Source organism: Chenopodium album, chromosome 22 (genome assembly GCF_948465745.1).
Source record: "Chenopodium album chromosome 22, dcCheAlbu1.1, whole genome shotgun sequence".
NCBI classification, from domain to species: domain Eukaryota; kingdom Viridiplantae; phylum Streptophyta; class Magnoliopsida; order Caryophyllales; family Amaranthaceae; genus Chenopodium; species Chenopodium album.
The window spans coordinates 36,191,953-36,215,649 of record NC_137855.1 but is presented as its reverse complement, the minus strand read 5'-3'; the positions used below and the strand labels follow the sequence as shown (position 1 = coordinate 36,215,649).

At 35.6% G+C, this 23,697-nt stretch overlaps 1 protein-coding gene, 1 non-coding gene and 1 pseudogene across 2 annotated transcripts; 1 reads left to right on the top strand and 2 right to left on the bottom strand.

Annotated features, from left to right (window-relative positions):
* Window positions 1-2,042: 2,042 nt before the first annotated feature.
* LOC145604780 (NAD(P)H dehydrogenase (quinone) FQR1) lies at window positions 2,043-6,367 on the bottom strand. Its single transcript, XM_081660732.1, has 4 exons — window positions 6,259-6,367; window positions 3,787-3,880; window positions 2,541-2,803; window positions 2,043-2,454 (listed from the first exon to the last, which is right to left on the bottom strand). Exons 1-4 carry the CDS (start codon window positions 6,279-6,281, stop codon window positions 2,223-2,225), a joined length of 612 nt encoding a protein of 203 aa, XP_081516858.1. The 5' UTR covers window positions 6,282-6,367; the 3' UTR covers window positions 2,043-2,222.
* Window positions 6,368-17,708: 11,341 nt separating this feature from the next.
* LOC145606444 (small nucleolar RNA R71) lies at window positions 17,709-17,815 on the top strand. Its single transcript, XR_014105318.1, has one exon. It is a non-coding gene; the product is annotated as a small nucleolar RNA R71 (small nucleolar RNA).
* Window positions 17,816-22,541: 4,726 nt separating this feature from the next.
* LOC145605257 (calcium-binding protein PBP1 pseudogene) lies at window positions 22,542-23,490 on the bottom strand (annotated as a pseudogene).
* Window positions 23,491-23,697: the final 207 nt, after the last annotated feature.

Here is a 23,697-nt window from a genome sequence, read left to right as displayed (position 1 = left end):
TGATTAAAAGGAACATTTTCAATTTTGTTTTATAAGCAAGTAAGAATGATATGATACAATTTTATCCTACATACATCATTGTACCGTACCATAATTATATTTAAATGGACCCTAATTTACTTGATTAGTGTGTACATAGATCATACTTTACCTTCTTACAAACTTTTTCCTTTTTCTTTAAATTCTTTCTGCTCCTTAAAGGCTTTAAAGCACACATTGATGATGATGACAAAGTATATCTCCTATGGTGTACGTGTATCTATAATCTAACCTTAGGCTTAGGAAGTGACAATATATATGTAAGCTTTTAATTCAAAGAAACCCTTAGGTACGCACTACAAGATTTCATCATAAAACCAAATGATAAAATAGCCTTGTCAAATTCATATGTTAATCATCGTCCTTCTTCTTTTTTTTTTTTTTTTTAAAGAGCAAAACGAATTGATGACCAAGCTACCTTCATCTTTATTATTGTAATTAAGCTGATGTGCCAAGATCATAATACACTCTTGATACCATGATCTCCATCAAGCCAACAAGCCTAGATTGGAAGAGAATGTATGTGATCACATATAATCCTAACAAGATTCCATAATAAAATCAGTTGATAATGTGTGGAGCAACTTACTAGAGTTATATGATTACATGATAACCATCCTTCCATCATATGTTAGTCTAACTCATATATGAATTATTCATCTAACAACACGTACTTTTCTAATCGATGTGCCAAAATTGAAAAAGTTTCAAGGTATGTTTGAATTTGTTAAAGCTTGAAAAAGAGGATAATATATATTGAGGATGCATAGAGAAGATAATTTTCATTAATTATTATTTCTATTGAATTTATGAATCACACAATAAATCAATGACAACTAACTTGTGCACGGCCCTCGGAATTGTGCTTGAATTGACCAAAAAAAGGTGTGTTGTGTCGAGCTCGTATCAAATCTGCCATGTCCATGTATGATTCTGCCCGCGTGTTGCACCACACTAGCGAGCCCTCTCAATAACTTTAGATATTTTGTTAATTGGTTAAAAATGATTGTCGCAGTCTTGTCAAAATCAAGTCAAATAAAAAAAAAATTGATGTATTTTTGTCATACAACTTTTGTTGTGTTAGGATTATGACGGACTTATGTTGATCATGTCTATTTAGTGTCGGTTTAAGCGGCCAGAGTGCCACCCAAACCCATGCCGCCTAGCCCTAACGATTGCATATTCACATAGGTTAGACAAAGGTTGAAGGAAGACAGATTGTAAGTTCAAGATGTAGGTTGGGATATAAAATTGACAAGTAGTAGTCATGTCAATCCTTTATATGATTGTCTTGTAAGAACAACTAAGAATTTGGGCCAAGCTTAAGTCTTAACCATTTCAAAACTAATTGGGCATTTAAGATTTAACACTTACTTTGTCAAATTTAAAAACTTTAAATTACTTGGTAGTGAAAATCCTTGCGTGTTTCTTTGTATGTTAGAATTGAAGGCAATAATCACAGAGTGTTTCATCCATTTATAATAGTAGGAATAAAAAAAAAATTATCTTTGTTTCTATCAATTAAAACAATATACTTCCTTCGTGTTTTTTAGTTGCTACACTTTTATTTTCACGATCTCCTAGATAATTTTTAAGAGGAGATAGATAAAGAGAAAATTAAGATGAACCCATGTGGGTAAGAGAAAAATAGGAAGAAAAGAATGTAAAAATCAAAAGTGTTGCAACTAATAAAAAATTTCCAAAATAGGAAAGTGTAGCAACTAAAAAGAAACGGATAAAGTAATAAGATTTTAGTGTTTCATCCAATTTCTTTAAATTGCAATGTTCTCTTTTGAAAAGTTGCAAACATTTCGTGGTGTGAGTCATAAGATAGGCTTTAAGGCCTAGGACAGTAGAACCGGTGATCCCAGTCTTTTAATAGGAATTACGAACATTTGGAACTCAGCTTTAGCATATGGAAATTGCAATTTTGTTAATGGAGAAATAATCATCTAAACTAGAAAGGAAGCAAATGTCACTTGAAAATAGTTGTAGACTCTCGATTTATAAATAACACAATCTTTATCATTCATTCAAAAGTACAAAGAAAACATATCTGGAGCATTTATTACATAACACAGAAATAGCACAAAAATAAAGATTTGAGAATGGTAAGAGAACAAATGGTGTATGTGTTCTAATGAGTATGTTCCGCTGTATGTTCTTTTAAATTCTAGAATCAATTACGCGCTTCCCTTGAGCTTCTTTGTGATGGTAGCAATGTACTTCCCCTGGTGGAAAGCCTGCTGCAATTCAAGCTCTGTTGGCTGCCTTGAACCATCTCCGGCGAAAGTTCCAGCACCATAGGGGCTTCCACCCTTCACGTTCTCCATCTCAAACATGCCAGCACCAAATGTGTAGCCGATTGGGACAAAGATCATTCCATGGTGAGTCAATTGAGTGATGGCGGTCAAGCTGTAGACAAGCATCATCTAAATTAGTACAAAGTGTATAGATCGAAAAGAATGATAAGCAATATCATGACAAAGTAGGGGACTTACGCAGTGGTTTCTTGTCCACCACCTTGGGATCCAGTGCTAAAGAATAGTCCAGCAGGCTTTCCAGCGAGTTCCTGAGTCCTCCAAAGACCTCCAGTTGCATCGAGGAAGGCCTTAAATTGGGCAGCCATCATTCCGAATCTTGTTGGGAAGCCAAATATAAATCCATCAGCTTTAGGTAGCTCATTTGGAGAAATAATTGGAGCATCACTCTTTGCTGGTGCACTCATCTTACCAAGTACCTCATCTGACAGTATCTCAGGTACCTGTTTCATACATCTCAGCAAAGTCAAATGCACGTAGCTACAAACAGGGCTAGCAATCCATAGATAGGATAAGTAAATGCAGCCCAGCTTGACTTAAGAATGTCGACTGCCACAGTAAAGTTGGCAGAGATAAACATATGTAAACCAAGTTAGCGAAAGCATATTTAACAGGGAACAAAAACGAATTAATCACTCTTAGATGTTCTAATTTGTTATTTTCAACATTAGCATTGTGAAGTATACAAAGAAAATATGTCATAAAGAACCTGCTAGTAATATGCTAGAGGGGCTTTTTTCAGCATATACACTCTTGAAGTACAATACATCAACACTACAAACGCTTAGATAAAGGAAGTGATTGGAAAGCAAGATCATATATCAACAAAGAATTGGCAGTGAGGTCGTGATATTAACAGGGTGGTAATCAGTAAGAATGTTTACAACAAGATGGTACTTTAATTCAATATTTCAATTTAATTAAAAGAGAGCAATGAAAGACCAGTGGAGAAGTTAGACCGAAGCAATAAGATTGGAAGCTTCATCAGCAACAGAAATTTACAAATAGGGTGATATTGCAAGCAAGAGAGAATATTAAAGCAACTCCAGAACCTGTATCACCACCTTGCAGGGACAGCAATTTATACTTTACATGATTGTGTGTCCGTCCAATCAGACTCAACTCTATAGCTACTGTCTACTGATGATGGTTTGGGAGTACTAGACAGGAAATAATTTCAGTACATACTACATGGCAATCAAGTAATGCTTCTAAAACAAGAATTGTAATTTGTTAGCAGCCTTTTCCTTCCAAATTTGGACAGCTTGTAATAAATGTCTAGAAGAGTTTTACTACATGATTTATACTAGTCTAGATATTTCAATAGACGGTTCAGCTAAAATTTGCCTGTTTCACTTGTATTTTGCACCAGTCAAAAAAAAAAAAAGAAAAAAAAAGAAGGTTAACAAGAACATCTGAAGTTTACCTGCCAGAGTTTTGCCTCTACACCTTCTACAGATGCAGCTCCTTTTTGGATCTCCTCTGCTAGTTTGTGTACGTGTCCGTACATAGAGTAATACCTGAAAAATTACATAGAACTTATGTTAACAACCTCAAACTCTCAAAAGACTTTCACAAGACAAACCGAGGCAATAACAAATAATGATACGTGCTAATGTCATATATTTCTGTCAATGCAGTGAAATGTAAGGAGTATTATTCTGTCTATTAATGAAACAGGGTCGTGAAGACTGAAATATTCATAAATAGACACTTATCATTTTTCATATGCACGTCAAAGAAGGCATAGACAGCCCTGCGAGGACAGGAGCAGCTGTGCTAGTGCCTCAGCAGAAAACAGGCTAAATTAATCCAGTCATCAGCTTTGATTTAAAAATGCACCCAAGATATTTCGAAAGCTGAAGTAGGCATAGGAAGGGTCAAAGGATTCAAAATGTTGTACTAAATATTCCATAACTTGTTAACAAGGCAAGGCCCTAATGTGAAATCAACAGACAGAACAATTATAATTACGAATAATATATACTAAAACCTTATATATTATTCATTTAGCTAATTAAAACTCATGTATACATAATGACAGACCAGATTGTCTATGCAACTTAAAATCGCAACAAATCAATGAGTCGATAAACATGATCTTCAAATATATACTCCATCATTAACATCCTGTTGGAATCACTGCATCAAAGCCCCAACATGCTCAATCTCCCAATATAAGGGATTCAATGGATTGCAAAAGAGATAGAACAGAATTAAGCCACAGCCTTCATTTCATTTACAACACCTTTGAAAGACTTGATTCTTCACTCAACTAAAAAATTTACTAACTTCGTTTCTAAATATTTTCCCATTTAGTTATCACAATTTTCCAATGAACATCGAGATAAATCTAATGAAACTCCTCGCAAATATTCCGCTATATACATCACAGTCAAAATTTTGTCTTTTAAATCAACCTATTTCTGATCCAAATCTTTTTTTTGCCGACTACAACTGATACATAATCATTCTAACCAATATTCTCTTGTTTTTGACAAATTTAGTTAGTTATTTTACTATAACTGATTTCCAAAATAGATCACACAAATCATTAATCATAATTTTTGTGAATTTCAGCAAATTTCAAAAGTCAATAATTCATCTATTTTTGTGCATGAATGCATATATGATACTCTTACAAAAATGAAGTATACAAAATGGTAAATGCAGTCTTAGAGTTACATCTTACATTACTTGAATGTAAAAAGATCATCAAGGAATAACTAAAAACCATTAAGCATTAATAATACCGATTTGTAAGTGATAATTTCATATAGTTTCAAACTTATACCACTTTATGTATGTGATACACTCGCTCTATACAATACTCCCTCCGTCCCTAAATTAAAAGTCTCTTTCTCTTAATTATGTGAGTAATAAATGCTATAAAGAGATTTGTATTAAGCGACGGAGGGAGTATTAAGCATAATCAAACGTTGTATTTTTAATTTACAAGTATTATTCTTGTCATTCATTTCTAAATTAATACTATATACACTATCGGAGTACATTATTTATTTCCCTATGCCCGGTATGGGTGGTATTAATCATTACCATAAAAAATCATTACATTTTTGTATTAGTTGAGCACCAAACTATCATATTAAATTCTTTATTGGAATGTGTAACTCTCCTTAAGTGGAAGTGTTCTCATTAATCAGACTTCCAAATACCAAACAACTATAAAATTCAAGTGGGAGTGTTCTTAGTAAAATTCACTTCTCATACGTACATCATTTAGACTTTTGCAGTACTCATATAATCACCTTTGATCATATTTGGCGTATAAAATATTCCCAATAAAGAAAACGTGGAATCTTGTAGATTCATCTCTTACTTTCAATATATTACATAGACACTTAAATTTAAATGTACGGGATGTATGTTTTTTTTGTTTTATGACAAATGTAAATTTAAAATACAAAAATAAGGTGTTCTAGATATTCTAGACTAAACTTCTAAGTTAGGTAGGTAGAGATCAGATTTTATATAAGAAGATAATGTGGGGTTAAAATATTTTGACTAAAGTAAACAATATGAGATCATAGAGATGTATTATGCATAGTGGGTGGGTCAAAGTGCATAAAGATGACAATCCAATAGACATTAATAGAACGACCCAAAATAGAAAATGGAGTATTATTATTATAACAACACAAAGCTTTAGTCTCAAAATAATTTAAAGTTGATTAACATGAATCCGTCAATATAAAGTACTAATAAAATTTTATATATAGATCAAAACAAAAAGTGAGTAGAACTTCACTACGATCATCTCGATCGTTCATAGAAACAATCAAACCAAACACATAACATTTCAATAAAACATACATAAAATTCATTAATCAAGACAATAAATAGAAATTAAAAAGAGGAGAGTAAAAGAGAATCATACACAATGTAAACTTTGGTTGCCATTGAAATGAAATGAGTTGACTGGGAGTTTCTCTCTAAAAAATCAGTTAAAAAATGAATGAATTGTGAAGTGATTGAATTGAAATGAGATGCGTTGACGAGAAGGAAAGGGAGAAAGTGGGTGGGATATTTATAGTAGTAGTAGCCCACTTTACAATTACGATTAATTGGAATTTGGTAATTAATCATTTTGGGTGATTTGTTACTGTAATTAGAGACTTAATCCTTAAACGACGCCGTCTAGAGGGGGTAGATAGCAGCTGGCTTGTTTTGATTTGAATCTTTGAAAGTTTAGAATGATGCCATCACTCTGTCACGCTTATCCATCATCATGTCATTCACCGTCACTTCTATTCCAAGATATTAATTCACATTATTGCCTTATTGGTATCACATTATAAATTTATAATTAATACGGTATTATTCACAAAAAAAAATAAAAAATTATTCACATTTGAAATTTTATGCTATAAATATACTTGTATAGCATATAAAAATGAATGAAATTAGGGTTTGTTCTCATACGAGTTCAGTTCAGTTCAACTCTAATAAGGTCAGTTCAGTTTAGCTCCTAATTTCCTTCACTCATAAATATATTCATTTCAGTTCAGCTCATTTCAGTCAATGAGAACAGACCCTTAGATTTTATGTTTATTTTTCTTGTAAATTATTTGTGTATATTTAAACTAAAAATAAATAATTAATTAATAAACAATATATTATACGAAGTGCGTTGTTATTAATTTAACATTGAAATGATTAAATAAGGCAAAGTAAAAATGTCACAAATTCCGTTTTAATTTTTTCCAAAATAAAAGGCCATTGTCTTGGGTTATTGTAATTTTTGAAGGAGTATATAAATCAATTTTTAGGTTCAACCATAAGGAGTATATAAATTAATTTTGGGGTTCAACCATTAGCTTAAACTTTTTGGTTAAATTGATCTTCTATTCTTCTAATATGGTATCAAAAGCAAACATGGCAATAACATCATAAATTCAAATCTTATCCACCACTCTTTTCAAGTGGAATTTATTTTACGTCATATAAAGGATATATATAGAATAATATTTACGTTCCCATCACATTAAAATGCTAGGTAAAATCATGGAATATTATAAAGTACTTCGTAGGAAAAATGTACAGATCGCGGAGTAACTAATAAATTCTCCCTGTGCTCTTGTTCAATTCAAATGTATGTAGTCTATAATTAAGCTAGTGGCAAATTAAATTGGCAATATGAAGACGTTTACATTTGATCATGACTAGAATTTATTATTTTTTTGACATCAGCATGATCATAATATTACGACCACAACAATAGTAATACTACCTCCGTTACATATTATTTGTAACGATTAGACATTTTTCCTCACTACTTTATGTTAAATCGTTGCAAATAATGTGTAACAGAGGTAGTACAATAGATGTCTTGCTTCAAAAAAAAAAAGTAATACAATAGATGTCTATCGCATTTAAATTCATGACTAAATATACTTATACAAAGATATTTGGTATAAACATGGTTTTGATATTATCCAAGTATCCAATGTACGAAGTATTTCCTTTGCGTACATCATAAATAAATGCGAAGTGTTTTCATTTTAGGTGTCAACTAATTAAGGGTTTGTTCTCTTTAGTTCAGTTCAGTTCCTAATTTCCTCCTTTTATAAAATATTCAGTTCATTTCAGTTCAGTTCAGCTCAGCTCAATTCAATAAATCTAACACAGGCCCCAACTAAGTTGATAATATTTTGTATTGTTACACGGAGTACTAATATCAAATCTCATCCACATTGTTATTCTCAATATCCGTGGAAGAAAAGTAATTTCTAATCATCAAGAAATACCAATCTGATAGGGTCATGTAGACAAAGCTTGCAGTTAGATAATTAAGATGTAGGTCATCCATAATTAAACATGTAATAATGTGTATAATGTGTTACATCGGCCAATATGTCAGGCATTGTCACGACCATCGTTAAAAAAGGGGAAAGTCCACAATACAATTCAAGTAATTCAAGTCCTAATTGGCGGAATTTTTGTTTGTATCTTTTGCTTTTGTTGTTTTCTAATTTTCTATTCATGAGTGCCTCCTCTTAGCTTGGCTCTTACCTTATAATTGGATTATACGTTTGGTAGAAGACATGGACACGAGACAATTAGCTAGTCATACATAGCCTATTTGTGTAGATTTTTGTAGAATCGCGTTTTGTTTGGGGTCTACTAAAAAGGGTAAGAAAATTGACAAATTGGAAAAAAAAAAAAAAAAAAAAAAAAGGGTCAAATATGATTGATTTTATGATTGATTTTGAGTGCATGATCGATGTAAGATATGTGAATAAATTAAAATTTAAGATGAATAAAACAATATAAAAATAAAAAGAGTATGGAATGAGATTTGTAGATATAGTTAGGGTATGTTCTGATTGACTGAATTGAGTTGAATTGAACTAAATATTTTATGAGAGAAGGAGATTAAGAACTGAACTGAACTAAACTAAACTAAACTGAACTGAAAATAATTTAAAGAGAACAGACCCTTAGTTAGTTAATTTGACCAAGATGTAAAATTCGGAGTACATGGTTGTTCAAAATTTATGAACACAATTCTTTTTATCTCTTACTTTGATGGCAAAAGTGAACACGTTATTCAATATATATCCTAATTACAATCATGGCTATTATTATACGCATATAGCTCAATATTGTTGATTGGCAATCTATCGAGGAAGCCCCAGTTTCTCACCGTGAGAAATGAATTCGTTTCTCATGGGGGCATTTTTGTGAATAAATCAACAACTTTTTCAACTTTATTCAACTGTGGAGCCCACAATATTGAAAAAGTTGTTGATTTATTCACGAAAATGCCATCATGAGAAACAAATTTTGTTTCTCACCATGAGAAACAGGGAATTTCCCCAATCTATCTATAGATTTTCATTTGTAACACCAACGGATTTCCTCAATTGTAGAATAATGAACAATAATTATTGGACATAGAATGAGGATTATATAAATAACATAAATTATTTAATACCATGAATGTGCATGAAAGAACTTTGTTGGCAGAGGAATAATCGGTCGTTGGACAATCACCCTAAACCAAACAATGTTTTTACCAAAACTAACCTAAGACAAGTCTAGGGCAAATAGAGGATCGTGTCCACAGGGAATGGGTGAAGAACACCAAGAGTATGAAACGGTTGTAAGCTAATTCGGTCACAAATTGGGTTTTGAATGGTTAGCTACTATATAGAAGAATGCTAGGGGAAACGGGATTCAACACCAACCAAAGCCAAGGAATCAATAACAAGGACGAATCATGAGTACACATAGAAGATAGAAAAGGAACTTATCATTGCCTTCTTTCAAAGTCACAACATAAGTACTCCCTAGATTAAGCACTAACACGATAAGGATTAAGTCTCAAGGATAGGAAGTGGGTTTCTAGCTCGAGTTTGTCTCTCGATCGCTCCGAACTAGCATGAAGCTCGAATAATTGGGATTTCTCACCTAATTACCATACTAAAGCAACCTAGTCAATGAAACCAAACATCCAAAATCATGAAAGTAGCATAATCTAATTACACAAGAAAAGACTCACTCCAAAACCCCATCTTTCGATGTGAGAAGAGGGATGAACACATGGGCATAATGTGGCCAACAAATTACACATGCAATTATCAATTCAAGCACAAACAACTATCAATCCACGGTAGCACATGAATAATTCCAAGTCAATTAACCATAGCTTGGTTGGGTCTTCACCCAATCCCTAACTAAGAGACTACTCACTAAACATGGTGGAAATTAATCTAACAATTAAAGTAAGGGTTTTCATGAATTCAAATAAGCTAGGAAAGAGATGAAACAAGGATGGATAAAACATGCAAGAATAAATAAACAAGATTAAGGGAGAAATTATCAACTCAAAGCAATTAAAATTGAAAATTAAGAGCAAGAGATAGAGGAAAGAGATTACTTAATAAACTTCAAAGTTGGGAAAATTGTTGAAATTCATGGAACAAACTTCCAATAATGCTTACGAATGATTGAGTTTTTGAGAAACTAAACTAATTAATGAGGGTTGAGAAGAACTAAGGGCCTAAGAAAACTAAAAAGGGGAAGAAGATCCGAAAAACTGAAGCCAAGCGTCCTATTTATATGCCCAAAAATTACATCGTAAAATCCGTCAAAATCGGGCTTCAGAACAGGAGGAGCGCCCGCTCCAGTAAGTAGGAGCGCCCGCTCCTCTGTATGGAGCGCCCGCTCCTGGGCTCTCTGCATGCCCTCTCCTCTTGCACCAGTTTGAGGCAGTTTGTAGGAAAACAGGGAGGAGCGCCCGCTCCTATACAGGTGCACGCCCGCTCCTAAAAGTGCAGGGGAGGCAGAATGTGGCAGTTCAGGCAGGAGCGCCCGCTCCTGCTTTCCTTTGCTTCCAAAGAGTATTTCTTCAGGCTTATGCTATTAGCCCATTTTTCATCGTACCTACAAGCACGAGCACACACATAAAAAGAAACGGGGAACCCAAAAGATGCAAATTAGCACAAGAGGAGTTAGAAAAAGGGATTAGAGTAGGGGAAAGAGTACAAAATTGTGTTTAGAAAGTCATGATAAGTGGACAAATAAAACACTTATCAAATTCCCCCAAGCTAGCCAATTGCTTGTCCCTAAGCAATTCACTTGGCGCAAAAGAAACCAATAGATTAGTCCGCTCAAAGAAAAGCACATGTAAAGATAAAAGAATCCTTAAGCAATAAAACTCGAGCATGAGGTATATGCCTAAGATCAACCACGGTCATGACTAGCCAAGACCTAGCTAACCTTCCCAAATGTACTCAACTTTGGTCCATTCAACCAATCTTACCGCGTCCCCAACACAAAGTTCAAATTCCCCCTAATGGTAGTGTCTCATGACTCCTCGAAGGAGCCGGAAGAAAAATAGACAAAAGAAGGCTTAGAACACTCGACATCTCAATGATAAGTACCCTCTCCATATGCTTGTGAACCAACTCCCTCCACCGACTATGGCTTCAACTACTCTACTAACATTACAAGACTCAAGGATTACGGCACAAAGTTAAGGCTTAGAGAAAACTAGAAGTGCTTTGCAATTAAAGTCAAGCTAAAATATATAGCACTAAGAGCAAACCTAAAGAGGTTTCTAACTTTGACCCAAATTACAAATTATGAATAAACTTGAAACAAAAATGCACCCCCAAGCTTGTTTAATTGCTAGGGTGGTGGCTATTCATCATTTCTTTTTCTTTCTTTCTTTCTCTATTTTTTTTTTCTTTTCTTTTTTCTTTTTCTCTCTCTTTTTTTTTTTTTTTTTTCAAACTTGGCATTTACAACACAAACTATTATTTATAATAACTTAAAGATTGAACTAATGAAACAAGAATGACATGCCTTAACTTTGTGCGAATGAACAATACATAACAACCTTCATAATCACTAAGAGTAGTTTAGGCCGCGATCTTGGGAGTTAAGACTCAAGTTCTCGATCTAGGTACTAAATCAAAGAGGATCCTTGCCACTCATTCAAAATGTAGTAGGCTTGAAAAAATATTACAACCTCACTTTTGGGAACAATGTGGGATCAATTACTACCTTTCAGGGTTCAAATTCCTTTGATATGGACGACACCTTCTTACCACAATCCTAGACTTTTGGTTTCGTACATTCGGTAAGGTTATTCTCACACTAGCCTAAACTAGCCAATTCTATGTTCAACCAAGGGCATCTAAACCATGCTCGAAATTTTATTACCAAAAGAAAGCAAATATCCATCACATGGAATTCAATATCATCATTGAGGACTATTCTAAAAGCAAAAATGTTTTTTTTTTATATTTTTTTTATATTTTTTTTATATTTTTTTTATATTTTTTTTTATTTTTTTTATTTTTTTTAATTTTTTTTTTTAGAGGAAGGGAAAGAGGTACTAGCTAAAGAATTTGGATTAAGGGAAGAGGAACTAGCTAAAGAAGATTAGGAGAGGGAAGGAGAAGAGGAAGGGAGGAGAAACTAACTAAAGAATTTGGATTAAGGGCTTTGGATTTTTGGGTTTTGGATTTTAGGGAAGGAGAGGAGGCTCATCAACAAATATCATCATCAACAGAGAAGCACATAAACCAAACCAAGCTCATCAAAATGCAAACATTCAACCATTAACTAACCAATCAAGACAAACTGAGCATAATCAAATTAAGCGCAAAACTAGCAACATCAAATCCCAACTCTATGCAAGGCCTAAATACTCCCCCAAGCTTGACATTTAGTCACCGTTTCAATGAAACAAAATAGGCAATGAAGTAACCTCCCCCAAGCTTGGGATTGGCACCGTCCTCGGTGTCCCAAGAAGTGAAAGGGGCAATGAAACGGTAACTAGAATGTCTAGGCCATCTAATTATGTGGTCGTCCCGGCGAATAGTGATAATTGTAGTTAATATCTACATCACTAGAAGTGGCCGGGGCGTCTACATAAGGAGATAGATCATAGTTGGGGCAAGTGCGGTAATGGCCAAAGTCCGGCACACCTTGCTCACCCCAACCACCATCATAGCCGGGTGGAAACCCGTAATGCCCCCTTAGGGGGGGATCGAGCACCTCCGAAGATGAACTATCTCCACTAACCTCGGGGACATAGTAATAGCTAGGGTCGCCCCTATAATCACTTCCCCCGAGTTGTGTGTAGTCATAAGGGGGAAAGGAGCGAAGCTCCTCAATTGAACTACGCGGGCCTTGCCAAAAGGGGTAGGTGGGTTGGCCATTGTTCCAACCCGCTACCGGCCCTTCTTGAACGGGACGGTTGGGATAGTTGAGGTAAGGGAGAAAGTCTCCCCTCTCAACTTGATGTTGGTAGCTTCTCTCCGCTACAAAACTTTGGTACTCATTTTGTTAAAGAAGTCTTTGATTAGTTAGATTTAATTGGTTGAAAGCATTTTCCACATCAAAGAGAGAAGAGGAGGAAGAGGAACCATCTACCCTAGATTGGGGAATGGAGGATGTACTCATACGACGGGGTATGGGTACATTCTCGCCACCACCGGCCATACCTCGTGGGAGTTGATCACTTGGCACTTGCCATGTGTCCCCCACCGAGTTATTAACCGCCGGATTTGGGAGAGTGCAATAATGCACCCCATTGACCTTCCAACTATAGCGAAGATTTCGGCCCGGAATTTCACTAAGGAACTTCATATCACTAAGTGCCTTAAGATCAAGCATGTTAGAACCTTGGACCGGGGTCATTTGGTCTAGAAAAGACCCAAACCCTAACTTCTTCGCAATAATTGAAATCATTCCCCCGCATCTAATCTCTCCGCTCATCTCTCCACTTTCTCTTATTTCAATACATCTTTTGATGAACAAGTATCCCATGTTCACATACCCTTCCACATTTCCTTCGAATCTTGAAGCTAGAAAGAGGCATTTGATCTCCTCTTTAGTTAGCTTCCCTAAGTCTTGTTTAGAAAAACAAGCATAGCTCATGATTCGCATAAAAATTCGAAGGACGGGGTGGATAATGTGGCTAGCATGGCTAGACCGGGTTGTGAAATTGGGATACCCCGCAATGGTATTCCACCACACTTTCTCCTCATAGCTTGAGAAGTAAGTATCATTGGGGTCATAGACTTGGTTGAGGGTGGGCCATTCGAAAATTTCGTTCAATCTCGTCAAAGTTAAGGTTTTTTCGACATTGAACATTCTAAATTTTATTTCACATTCCAATGGCTCATCCTCAAGGCTTATGCGTTTCATAGAAACCGATGAAAGGAATTCAAGAGTTAGGGAAGAAAAGGTTTCTTCCCCAAGGTCCAAGAAGTTTAGCCAACCGAAGTTTTCGGCTACTCTTCTAATTCCCTCATCGACCCCTAGAAGTCGCATTGATTGTTGATGATAGAATCGGGTTGGAATAATCTTTCGTTTGGAAAGGTCATCGAAAGGCTTTTTAAATCGTTTATCGATTTTTAAAGTTGGTGGTGGGTTAGGGTTTTCTTGTTGTGAAGGGGATGAGGATGTTTGAGGTTCACTTGTTTTTCTTTTCTTAATCCCTCCAATGAATTTCTTCATTTGTAGTTTGAGAAAGGGTATTTAGGAAAATCACTCAACAACAAACCAACTCCACACACACCCTTAACTTCAAACCCCCTTTAAAAATCCAAATGTACCTGTTCCACAACACAACCAACAATATATTCCAACACAAAAATTCCCAACAACAATGCACTTTACTAATTTCACACAAATCACATTCACAAAATCACAGTGTTTATGCAATTTTCAATCACAATTTCAACTATTCTAAAAATCATTCACAATTTTCTCTAACAATTCTCCATAAACAACAATAATTGTTCAATTTCAACCAATCATGCAATCAACTACACAATTTGTATGAAATAAACAATAATTAAGAAAATTTGAAAAAGAAAGTTGAGTAGAGAAGTGGATTATACCAAATAGAGTATGAAAATACTCTAAAATCCTCCAAGACTACCCAAATTTGCTACTCCTTCTTCAAGCTTTCACCTTTTTGCTCTTGTTCTTCAATGGAGATTTTGTGGGTTTTTGAATTTTTGACCAAATTTGTGAATTTTTGTGATTTTTAGAAAGAGAATTGGAAGGAGAGTAAGAATTTGTGAATATTGAGTGAAAAAAAGTGAAGGATTGATGATGATTTTGATGAGAGAAGGTAGAGAAAATGGGGTTTTTTTTTTAGAGTGAGAAAGTGGTGGGTAAAGAGGAGAGAGAATATGAATATGGTAAATGAGAGGTGGGAGATGAAAGTGGGTAAAAAGAGATAAGGATGAAATCCTTTTTATTTTTTACACGGCAGGGGAGGAGCGCCCGCTCCGAAGAAGAGGAGCGCCCGCTCCTGCCTTTGAAGCTACTACTGCCTGGATTTCGATAGTAGGAGCGGGCGTGCAGGTTGTTAGGAGCGCCCGCTCCTACTTCTTCACTTTGATTCTGCCAGTTTTTTTCAAAACTCAATTTTTTTTTTCGAGAGCTGAATATAGGAGCGGGCGTGCATGTGGTAAGGAGTGCCCGCTCCTACGTTTTCTGTAGTTCCTGCCCAGTCTGTGTATACAGGAGCGGGCGTGCACTCCTTCAGGAGCGCCCGCTCCTAAACTTGCTGGAGTTTCTGCCTTGTTTGCTGCTAGTAGGAGCGGGCGTGCACTCTGTAGGAGCGCCCGCTCCTAACTGGAGTTTCCAAATCTGCCTTTCTTTTCTCCAAGCAAATTACCTACATCAAAACAAAACACTAAACAAAACATTTAAAATGTTAAGTGTTAGTTTAAGCTCTTTCATCTCTCTCTCTCTTTTTTTCTTTTTCTTGAGTAAAAGCAAAAATACTCGGGTTGCCTCCCGGGAGCGCTTCTTTAACGTCACTAGCTTGACGCAAATTCGAAAAGTATCCTCAAGGTGGGATAAAGTTCGAAACCAAATTGCCACCATTGTTTTCATTTTTACAACTTGTCATCTTGGGCAAAACTAAATTGTTTCCTTGACTAACACCTACAACAAATTCATTTTCATCATTTTTCTTTGAATCCTTCTTCTTCCTTTTTCTCTTTGATTTTCCCTTCCTCTTCTTCTTGGAAGCCTTGATGTCACCCTCTTCATCCTTGTGAGCATCGGACTCACCATCTTCAAGCATAGTCTTGAGGCAAGCAAGCATGGCAATCACCTCATCAAACCTATCCAAACCTTGCTTTGACTCATGGACATTGAAAAGAGGATTAGTAGCACAAAGCATTCTCAACATATGCAAATCATTATCACTAATAGCCTCTAAGGTCATGCAATCTTTCATGGGGGAAGGACATCCTCTCTTAGGGTCAATAGTAAGACAAAATTCATCATCACCCACATTTAATGTGAGTTTTCCTTCCCTAACATCAATGATTGCACCACCCGTCGCTAAGAAAGGCCGACCTAGGATAATAGGGGTGAGGGCATCTTCCGTCATTCCTAGCACAATAAAATCAACCGGAATGGTGAAATTACCTACCTTGAGAGGGACATCCTCAACCTTACCCTTAGGGAATTTGGTGGATCCATCAGCAAGTTGAAGAGTGACATTAGTGGGTACCAAACCACCTATACCAAGCTTCTCATAAACCGAAAAAGGCATCAAACTCACACTAGCTCCTAGATCACATATGGCATTCTCAAAGGAAATGTTCTTAATAGAGCAAGGAATAGAGAAACTTCCGGGGTCTTTTAGTTTAGTGGGAGAGTGTTTTTTTATAATTGCACTACAATTTTCGGTTAAGCTCACCGTGGTGGACTCACTCATGACAACCATCTCATCCTCACTTGACTTAAGACACCTCACATTGTTTTTCCTCTCTAACCTCCTCATTCTCACTCTCTTTTTGCAAGCTCATGGGTGGAGTTTCATCTATGCTAGTCCCACATCTAGTCATGATTGCCTTACAATGTTCTTCTTGACTAGGAGAAGAGGTGCTAGAATTGTTACTTTTAAGTGCATTAACTAATTGAGTTAATTGAGTTTCTAGCATCTTATTGTGGACTTGCACTTGCTTGATAGACTCCTCTAAGTCATTGGTTTTCTTGGTTTGAGCATTAACAAATTTTTCCATTGTTGTTTCTAGACTTGACTTAGGAGGGGGAGCTTGAAGTTGGAGAGGAGGTTGAGGGATAGGAACAAGGGTAGGTCTATTTCCTCCATTAAAACCGGGTGGGTTATGATTAGACGAATATTGACCTCTTTGGTGATACCTATTGTCATTTTGTTGATTTACTTGGTTGTTTGACACATAGTTACCATTACCTTGGTTCCTATAGTTTCCTTGATTATTTTGAACATTCCTTTGGCCACTATATTGACCTTGACCATTTCCTTGGGTTTGGCCCCCTTTCCAACCAAAGTTTGGGTGATGTTTCCATCCCTCATTGTAGGTGTTGGAATAAGGGTCATACCTAGGATTGGTTTGACCATTGTTGATTGCATTTACTTGTTCCATGGAAGGGGAAGGGGAACATGCATCATTTAGCAAATAGCATTCCGAAGTCACATGATCATCATTTCCACAAGCATCACAAGACATCATTTGTATTGACATGTTATCATTTAAAGAACTAGATGCATGCGAATTTTGGCGTGGGGAAGAGGATAGAGAAGAGGATTGCAATTGATCAAACTTAGAAGATAAAGCATCTAATTTTGAATTAATCATGTTTATAGCATTTACCTCATACTTTCCTCCTTTCTTGGAAGTGCTTCTCTCATCGGGGCTCCAATCAGTGTAGTTTTGAACTACATCCTCTATGATCTTTAGTGCCTCCGTGGGTGGCTTGTTCATGATAGGTCCTCCCGATGCTCCATCCAAAAGTATGCGGTCCGATCTCAAGAGTCCTCTATAAAACCCATGGAGCAAGAGCCAATCTTCCATGCCATGGTGGGGGCATTGTTGTTGGTAACTCTTGAATCTCTCCCAAGCATCATAGAGGGATTCATCGGGCTCTTGTTGGAAGTTAGAAATCTTGGACCTCAACTCCTCCGTTTTCCCAAGAGGAATGAACCTCCCAAGGAATGCCGAAGTCACCTCATTCCATGTGTTCAATGAGTTCGGAGGCAATCTATCAAGCCAATCACTTGCCTTGCCCGTTAAAGAGAATTTGAACATGCTTAAGAGAATGTACTCCGGAGTAACCCCATTTGCCTTCACGGTGCTACAATACCGTGTGAATTGCTTGAGATGTGCAATGGGATCTTCATGCTTTGCCCCGGAGAATTGATGACCCTCTATCAAGGTGATAAGGGCGGGCCTTATCTCAAAGTTGTTTGCTTCAATAGCGGGAGTAACAATCCCACTTGCTTCTTGATATGGAGGAGGAACACCAAACTCTCTCAAAGTCTTGTTCGGAGCGGCCATTTCAAATTGGTGAAGAGGTGGAGAAGTTGGAGAATTTGTCCTTGGTGACTCTAATGGAATGATGTCTCCACTAGACTCACTAGATATAGAATGATAGGACTCAACTACCACTTGTGCCTCACTTGATGTGGCACCACTAGCTATCGCCCTCTTTTCTCTTCGATTTGCCCTTACTACTTTTTCAAGCTCGAGATTTAACGGCACAAGAGGAAGTGTCCTATTGCTGCATTTGGGCATAAACAAAGAAGACTAGAAGGGAGATTAGTAGGTTAGTCAAAGAAAACAACGAAAAATAAAGCTATACAAATGAACTAGTCTCACATATCTCATAAGTAACTCAATGCTTAACGCCATTCCCCGGCAACGGCGCCATTTTGGCAGAGGAATAATCGGTCGTTGGACAATCACCCTAAACCAAACAATGTTTTTACCAAAACTAACCTAAGACAAGTCTAGGGCAAGTAGAGGATCGTATCCACAGGGAATGGGTGAAGAACACCAAGAGTATGAAACGGTTGTAAGCTAATTCGGTCACAAATTGGGTTTTGAATGGTTAGCTACTATATAGAAGAATGCTAGGGGAAACGGGATTCAACACCAACCAAAGCCAAGGAATCAATAACAAGGACGAATCATGAGTACACATAGAAGATAGAAAAGGAACTTATCATTGCCTTCTTTCAAAGTCACAACATAAGTACTCCCTAGATTAAGCACTAACACAATAAGGATTAAGTCTCAAGGATAGGAAGTGGGTTTCTAGCTCGAGTTTGTCTCTCGATCGCTCCGAACTAGCATGAAGCTCGAATAATTGGGATTTCTCACCTAATTACCATACTAAAGCAACCTAGTCAATGAAACCAAACATCCAAAATCATGAAAGTAGCATAATCTAATTACACAAGAAAAGACTCACTCCAAAACCCCATCTTTCGATGTGAGAAGAGGGATGAACACATGGGCATAATTTGGCCAACAAATTACACATGCAATTATCAATTCAAGCACAAACAACTATCAATCCACGGTAGTACATGAATAATTCCAAGTCAATTAACCATAGCTTGGTTGGGTCTTCACCCAACCCCTAACTAAGAGACTACTCACTAAACATGGTGGAAATTAATCTAACAATTAAAGTAAGGGTTTTCATGAATTCAAATAAGCTAGGAAAGAGATGAAACAAGGATGGATTAAACATGCAAGAATAAATAAACAAGATTAAGGGAGAAATTATCAACTCAAAGCAATTAAAATTGAAAATTAAGAGCAAGAGATAGAGGAAAGAGATTACTTAATAAACTTCAAAGTTGGGAAAATTGTTGAAATTCATGGAACAAACTTCCAATAATGCTTACAAATGATTGAGTTTTTGAGAAACTAAACTAATTAATGAGGGTTGAGAAAAACTAAGGGCCTAAGAAAACTAAAAAGGGGAAGAAGATCCGAAAAACTGAAGCCAAGCGTCCTATTTATATGCCCAAAAATTACATCGTAAAATCCGTCAAAATCGGGCTTCAGAACAGGAGGAGCGCCCGCTCCAGTAAGTAGGAGCGCCCGCTCCTCTGTATGGAGCGCCCGCTCCTGGGCTCTCTGCACGCCCTCTCCTCTTGCACCAGTTTGAGGCAGTTTGTAGGAAAACAGGGAGGAGCGCCCGCTCCTATACAGGTGCACGCCCGCTCCTAAAAGTGCAGGGGAGGCAGAATGTGGCAGTTCAGGCAGGAGCGCCCGCTCCTAAAAGGCTGCACGCCCGCTCCTACTTTCCTTTGCTTCCAAAGAGTATTTCTTCAGGCTTATGCTATTAGCCCATTTTTCATCGTACCTACAAGCACGAGCACACACATAAAAAGAAACGGGGAAGCCAAAAGATGCAAATTAGCACAAGAGGAGTTAGAAAAAGGGATTAGAGTAGGGGAAAGAGTACAAAATTGTGTTTAGAAAGCCATGATAAGTGGACAAATAAAACACTTATCATTTGTACAGTAGAATTTCTAATGCATATAAAAAATTAAAAAGAAACCGTTTGAATCAAACTTTATATTTTCAATGGCATAGTGGATTAGTGGGATCTAAGATTCAATGAATCATGACCTATTTTGTTTGGAGCTAGGAAGGTGTTGGGAGACAATTTAATTTTGATCTTTGATTCATATGTTATTGTATTAGTTATAATATACCCACTACTTTTGAGTCCTAAGTGCGATGCATTGATAACATAAGTACATCATGGGTATTATAAAAGAGCTAGACATGTTCTTCTAGATCTTTAACACGAGATTAGAAACATTCATGTTGAACGTGATAATATCTTAGTCATCAACTTTGTCAAAGGGGTATGGCCATATGCTCATATCCATGGTAGATTGAACATATCAATAGAGACGTCTTTCTCCCTTCTCAGCAAGTTAGATAACAATAACGTTCTCCATGTATATTGCCAGACAAATTAGGCATCAGACTTTGCTAATGTTAGCCATTTAGATATTATTCTTCATAACAACATTACACTTCTTATTTCACATAATTTTTTTATGATGCATTAGGAATTCCTCGAATTTCTAATGTTTTCCTTTTGTTCATTGATTTACTTTTGTTTAATATGTAGATCTAGGACTTTAATCAACTAATCTCTTCACTATATTTCATAAAATTATTACTACTTGTTCATGCCATCGGAGTAGGTTAGATAAAGCTTGTATTATTTGTGTTACTCATTACTAAATATCTTTAGTCGCATTTAAAAAAAAAAAACTAGTACAGTATAGATATTTAAATAAATAAAACACACATTGTGAAGAAATTTATATGATCATGCATGATAATATAATATATTCTTATACATTGATATTTAATTACTATGATAAAAAAAAAAAAAAAAATTGCACATCTATTCGTTTAGAATGTATAGAAATTTAAGGATCGTCTAATTTCACTCTAATTCATTTTTCATCAACTTATGCTATCTAGCTAAATTTTTCTAGAACTTATTAGATTCGAAATAAGTTAAAGTAAGATGTGGAGAAAAGAGCCTCCTTACGTAGTGTTCTACTATTCTTATACTTTGTATTATAATTCAACTTTCCTCTCATATATGAACTTAAAAGCTTTGATGATACATTAAATTAAATAAACGGCGTAAACTTATTTTATCTTCTCAAAACTATTTGACCCTAAAACGAGTTAATAATAAGTGAAGGGAATACAACCTTGTTCATGGGAGGAACCTAATTTGCACAAGAAATGGGTGGGCAAACTTTCTACCTTGGGCCCTGCACTACTTAAAGTAAGGCCATAAGCACAGCCCAAAATTTTCCTTCTTTGTTGCCCAATAAGGACAGCATGCTAAATGGACCTTTATTTTGAACTATTAGGAGAAAAGGAGGATCCATTTACATAAAAGGCTTTATAACAATTATATGAAAACAATGGACCTTTTACTTACAAGATTTTTTTTTAATTTTTTTTTATTTTTTATTTTTTTTTTTTTTTTTAGTAGTTATTTATGCAGGACTTCATCTATCACTTTTTATGTTTACGGTTTACTTTTTATGTAAAGATTAAAAAGAAATCGATCAATATCTCTTTGAACTTTTGTAGTTACTACTACACAGATAAATAATACAAGTAGGCAGCAAGACAATCAATATGAAGATATTATTAAAGTGTCTAGACGATGATTTGATTGGCAGTTTGTCACCATGATTTGGTTAATTGATAATTGACGAATGAATTGAAGGCATTTATAGTTTCAACATTTCAAATTGAATATGTAATTCTATATTGAATCTTCTTGTTCAAATGATTTAATTATGAAGGAAATTCTTATTTGATACAGTATGTTACATACGAAGCATTTATTAATTTCAAATTTATTTTGTAGATCTTCACCAAAAAAAAAAAAATTTATTTTGTAGATATCGTATAACTTTTTATAAAAATTGATGATAATCGGACCAACCATTTATGGCTTGAACAACCTCTAAGGAGTTTGGAATAGCAATTGAAATGGGCCTAGATTCCGAACCAATAGCCCAATAGGAGGACCAAACAGCATTATAGGCTGCAATTCCATGACTCCATAACAAATAGGACAATTGACTTTTGTATTGGTGACTGTCTTTGTCATTTACTTTAGGCCTGCAAGGAGTAATAGGCTGCATGACTTCTACAAATTTGTTTTTCCTTGGTAAAATTTGACTTTGATAATGTTAGTGTAGTCTCACCAATTCACAATTTTGAATTGATTGACAAATTGACACCATAATTTGTTATTAAAAAATTGTAGATGATAGCAAATAGTAATTGTCAATAGGTAACTCCATCACAAGAATTAAGATGAGCAACAATTTCATATTGGTACGAAAATTACTCATATTCGGAAAATTACAGTTAATCAATTTGAAATCGATTGTTTTGCCAAGTCCAATTGAAACCATTGATGGATCAATTAATTAAACCAATACTTTAATCCGCATAAAATTTTATATGTATTTCTTTCTTAATTGTATACTTTGTATATGCTAATCATCTTCCTTCAAACCAATCTAACAATAACTTGAAAAAAAAAACTCTAGTAACACCCAATATAATCATGTATAATGTATAAATCCATCATTAAAAATGGCCAAAAGAATCATCAATTACAAACATGCCTCAAACTAAGAAGCAAAAAAAATCCCCCCCAAAAACCCCCTTTTAAAAAAAATTCAAAAAAATTGAAGTTCTTGATGAAGCAAAAACTCAGCTTCATCCATCAACTCAGGACTTAACCTAAACATCAAAACACAAAATTCCATCTGATTAAGCGCACCATCTCCATCGCAATCGCCTTCGCGTAACATACTTCTTAAATCATCATCTGTAAGATCCTGCAACCCCAAAATTGCCGCGTTCTTCTTTAAACTATCAAATGTAATAACACCCTTATCATTATCTATCAACAATTCAAACCCTTTACATAATTCTCCGATTAAGCCGTCTCCTCCTAGCTTTTCCGCCATTAATGGGAGTTGATCTTGGAACACTTGTTGTTGTTGTTGTTGCTCGTTCTTTCTTGAAGACGCCATTATTGTTATTCTTTGAAAAACACAGAAGCCTTGATTAGAAGGTTGTTTCTTCTTGGGTTTGTTTCGAATGTTTGATTGTGATTATCGAGTTGGATGAAGAGCGAAGGGGATAAATAATGGGAAGGAAGGAAAGAAAGGGAAAGAAGAAGGGAGTTGCGAAGAAAGAGACATGGGGTGTGAAATGAGTATGTGTATGTACCGTGTAAATGGTATCAGTATTTGTTTAACAGGTCGGCCGAATTTCAGTAACTGCTACTCTGTTTCGGGGAAGCTATTTCAGGGGCATTTTTGTCTTTTCCTTGAGAAAACTTCACATTTTTTTTTCCTTTTTGGTTTCCTTTCGCTATATAATTATTTTTTATTTTTTTCTTGGAAATGTGCTACAATTACCTTTTAAAATTTGAAGTCAATGTAAAAAAAATTAGAAAGCATTTTTTT

Excerpts from the sequence above, each read along its gene's own strand:
- LOC145604780 (XM_081660732.1), bottom strand. The coding sequence starts at position 6,281 with ATGGCAACCAAAGTTTACATTGT. Across the intron at positions 3,881-6,258 it reads GCAACCAAAGTTTACATTGT|GTATTACTCTATGTACGGAC; the intron begins GTATGATTCTCT and ends GTAATTTTTCAG. Across the intron at positions 2,455-2,540 it reads GGTGGACAAGAAACCACTGC|CTTGACCGCCATCACTCAAT; the intron begins GTAAGTCCCCTA and ends GCTTGTCTACAG.